Raw genomic sequence first — 4,470 nt, 5'->3', positions numbered from 1 at the left:
AGTCTCTTCTTGTATGCTTTCTATTGTTATTTCTCTTGTTGTTATTGTTGATGTTGTTGCTTAGCTCAAGCTCAGCGTTACTCAAGCTGAAATAGACCTATAGCATGTGAGTAGTTGGATGTTATTATTGGTAATGATGGTGGGGTGTTTAACCCACGGTCATTTTTGATCTGACAGACCCAGGATTAAATGCATTCTAGACGTGACCTTCACTGCATTTAGAATATATGAAAGAATTTGGTTACTATTTCTAGCAGATTTGTTGGCCCCCATGTAGAGGTGTAGTAAGTACCAGTTGCAACCAAATCACAAAATCAGTATTTCATGTTGTAGTGAACACAATACGTACCTTAACTTGCGACGATCTCTGCAAGGATATAAGGTATAGAACTCTTTGCTGTTGGATGGCTCCAGCTTAGTCCAGATTACATGTGGTCCTATGTTATATGTTTGCTAGATGTGGGATTGACCATCACTCTGGTTTCTGTTGCCTTGAAGGCACACACACAAATGCTCACTCACACACACACGCACGGACACAAAAAAACACACACAGACACACACACAGACACACATACATATATTTGTTTTTATGTCAAGTTATAACAAAAGCAATTATACACTTCAAACTGAAATAATTACTCAATACTTTCTGTAAATTATACTGAGTAAAACGCTTACAAAATAATTAATTACAAAAACAAAAGATCAGTTGTTAAGAAACTATTTCAAGAATTGCCAAGAAGTTAGTCCAGTGTTTGGAGGGTGCCACAACATTCTCAAAAGATTCAAAGAATGTCTTAAACCTTTAGCATTCAGATTACTCTGTCTAATGCTTATTTATTCACATTGTTTTGAATTAATGATTCATTATCTCATAGCTTTGCGATTTCGACATTTTAAGTTAGGTGTGAGAGGCGGGACCTGGCTGGTTCGAGCATAAAATAAATAGAATATTTGGGCCTGAGATGGCCAGTTTAAATGGCAAAGTTTTCAAGTGGTGCCAAATAATGAAATTCACAGTAATGAATAAAGCTAAAATGAAAACAGATTTCTATAGTTGTGATGTAAGTGAATCATGACACAAACTAAAGCTGTATGTTTAAGGAAATGTTTCTTCTCTTAAAAACAAGTTATTGAAACTGAACAGAAAATAACAATGTTTGTATTTGAATATCTTCCAAGATGAAATATTGTTTGCTATAAGTATAAATCAATGGATGTAATTTTTGAGGTTATTAACCTTATATTTATATCTACATTAAAACAGGGGATTGGCAGCGATGGTAGAACACCAAACAAAATGTCTTTAAGTATTTAGTTATGATTGTTTATGTTCTAAGTTCAAATCCCAAGTGCATCAACATCAAAATCAAAATCAAATCAAATGGAAATTGTAGTTGTGAGCCCCATGCTGGTAGCACATAAAAAACACCATTTGAATGTGGCCGATGCCAGTGCCGCTTTGACTGGCTTCCATGCTGGTGGCATGTACAAAGCACCAACCGATCGTGGTTGATGCCAGCTCTTCTGACCCCTGTGCCTGTGGCACATAAAAAGCACCCTCGGAGTGTTTGGTGTTAAGAAGGGCATCCATCTGTAGAAACACTGCCAGATCAGACTGGGGCCTGGTGCAGCCTCCTGGCTTCTCGGACCCCAGTGGAACCATCCAACCCATGCCAGCATGGAAAACGGACGTTAAATGATGATGGTGATGATGATGATGATGATAATATATGATAAACTTTCAGTTTCCATTAACCCAATCCACTCACAAAACTTTTGTTGATCTGGGGCTATAGTAGAAGATACTTACCCAAGGTGCCACACCATAGGACTGAACCCAAAACCATGTGGTTGGAAGCAAGCTTCTCACCACACACCCATGCACACCTTGCCTATTTAGAAATGATATTTCTTGGTACAAATCCTACCTGATGCCTTATTTACATTCAGGATTAAGACACTTGAAGATATGGAGATGAAACCAGTTGAAACGTAACATAGATGTGGATACTAAAAACACGTTTTATCTTACAGATAATGTTACTAGACCTAAAAATTATTATTATATAACTTCTGCATTTTAATATTGTTACCTAAGGTAGGGCAGAGTCGTTAGCATGCTGGACAAAATGCTTAGCAGCATTCCTTATGTTCTGAGTTCAAATTCCACTGAGATTGACTTTACCTTTCATCCTTTTGGAGATTGATAAAATAAATACCAGTCAAGCACTGGCATCGATGTAACCAAATTACCCCTGAAATTATCGGCTTTGTACCAAAAATTTGAAACCAAAATTATTATCTCAAAAAATCTTTGAGATAAAATGCTTAACAGTATTTTTCTGGTTCCCTTTGCTCTGAGCTTAGATTCCATCAAGGGTGACTTTGCTGTTCATCTTTTTGGGGTCAGTTAAATAAGTATCAGCTGAGCACTGGAGCCAAAGTAATTGATTAAACCCCCCTCCCCACCCGCCACTAAATTTGTTGTATTTGTTCCAAAATTTGAAGAATATTATTTCCTAAGAAATAAAATGCCAGAGATTTGTTAAATTCCAGCTCTGAAAGTGTTATTTTCCAAAAAATATGAATCCAAGTTCTAGGTTTTTTTTTAAAAAAAATTCTTTATGTTTAACATTGCTGAAGCAGGAGCAGCTAAAAAGAGATTAAATAAAAGGTAAGGTAAACCAGACCTGACTATGTTTTTACCAGTCACCGATTCCGCTCTTGTTACCAATTTTGCTACATCTTTTTACAGCACAGTTGCAAGATCTGGTAAAGAAACTCCATGCGAAAACAGCAGAGCTTGAAGAAGAAGTCTATGATTGTGAATTTAAAATCAGAAGACAAGAATTTGAGGTACTCTCTTTCTTTCTCTCTCTCTCTCTCTGTGCCTCTCTGTATCTCTCTCTCTCCCTTTCTGTCTCTCCTTCTCTCTCTGTTTCTGCGATACTCAAGAGATTATGGCACACTAAATTGCCTTATAAAAATTTGTTGTTCCAATTCTTCATTGGAACCATGTCATTTTACAATCTACACACCTTTGAGAAAATGCTGAATATAACTTGTTCTTATTTTCCCCTTTGCCTAAAACCTTTGGCTTCATGCTCATATCAAGCAATTTCAACATTTCTGCTATTGATTCCGAGACAATTCCAAAACTTATTAAAAAAACATCTGTTGCTACTCTTCTGCTTAGCCAAAAGAAATTAATGTAATTATAATTGCTCTTCAATACTATTTAAATAAAATATATCATGTTTAGGAAAATAATACGCATAATATTTGGTGAATAATATATGTGACCAGCAAGCTGTCTGGTTATGCTTCTGCTGTAGAAACATTTGTAGAAATGATTTGAAAATAATTGATCTGGGAATGGTAAATTTAGTAAAATAACATTTAGGTTTTAATGAAGATCACGTTAACCCTTTCTGGTGAAATGCTCCTTGTTTCGTTTAATTTTGAGAATAATGAAGAATGTAGTAAAATGACAGCGACATGAAATTTTGATGGAAGTTTTTTAATTCCAATCGTTTTTAAAACAAGGAATTTGTGTCATAGAATTAGAGACAGTCTCAGACATATATTTAATGAATAGAATGGATGATGGATGTGAAAATAGAATTAATAAAATTTGCTGTGTTGTAATCAATATCAGAATTTTTAATCAAATATTCTTCAACCTCTCTAACTTAAATCCAAAATTAATAAATCTTGACTGTTCTAAATCTAAGATGGTGGACTTTCTCATCATTTCAATGGATGAGGGCTTAGCAAGACACAATGAGATCCTCATCTGCTCTCGGTCTGTGGAAAACATCCACCATCATTTAGCTTGCAGCGTCAAAGTTGAAGCTTTTCAGTAGCATCCTCTATGTGTCTCTGTTGTCACATTCATTGTTGCCACTGGACTTATAAAGAAAGTGTGATGGTATTGGGGCTGTTGTTGTGGTTTGCTGAACTACCAGTTCAAAGAATATTATGGTTATTTTCTGAGTTCAAATTCCACTGAGGTCAGCTTTACCTTTCATCTTTTCTGAGTCAATAAAATAAGTCCCAATGGAGCACTAGGGGTCAGTGTAATCAACTGTCCCCTCCTTATCATATTTATGCTATTTATATTTATATTTAAGCCTGCAATAGGAATAACAGAAATTTGTATATTAGCGATGGTAACCTAATCAAGTGTTTTAAAACCACAATCATCTCTAAGCCATCTTGATTATCAGAAATGTAATGGCTGGTTTCACTGCTATTCTTAACCCTTACCATTCCTTTCTTTGTTTTCAGATCAATGACCTCACAATAAAGGTTAATGACACCAGAGGCAAATTGTGAGTATCAATCTTGCTTCATATTTTATTAAATTCATTTTCAGTTTCTGTCTACATGACTTTTGAAAATAGTCATCTCTCTCTCTCTCTCTCTCTCTCTCTCTCTCTCTCTCTCTCTCTCTCTCTCTCT

The 4,470-nt window shown here is 35.5% G+C and overlaps 1 protein-coding gene across 2 annotated transcripts in view; it reads left to right on the top strand.

Moving 5' to 3' along the window:
* The window catches only part of LOC128248317 (troponin I-like), a 59,071-nt gene that overhangs the window by 53,294 nt on the left and 1,307 nt on the right, over positions 1–4,470 (top strand). For both annotated transcript variants that reach the window (XM_052969181.1, XM_052969182.1), the window contains 2 exons: positions 2,762–2,862; positions 4,297–4,340. In XM_052969181.1, coding sequence (XP_052825141.1) covers positions 2,762–2,862; positions 4,297–4,340 — 145 coding nt within the window. The remainder of the gene's footprint in view (positions 1–2,761; positions 2,863–4,296; positions 4,341–4,470) is intronic.

The sequence above is a fragment of the Octopus bimaculoides genome, chromosome 7 (assembly GCF_001194135.2).
Source record: "Octopus bimaculoides isolate UCB-OBI-ISO-001 chromosome 7, ASM119413v2, whole genome shotgun sequence".
NCBI lineage: Eukaryota > Metazoa > Mollusca > Cephalopoda > Octopoda > Octopodidae > Octopus > Octopus bimaculoides.
Note: the sequence above shows the minus strand (reverse complement) of the source record. Positions and strands in the feature narration are given on the sequence as shown.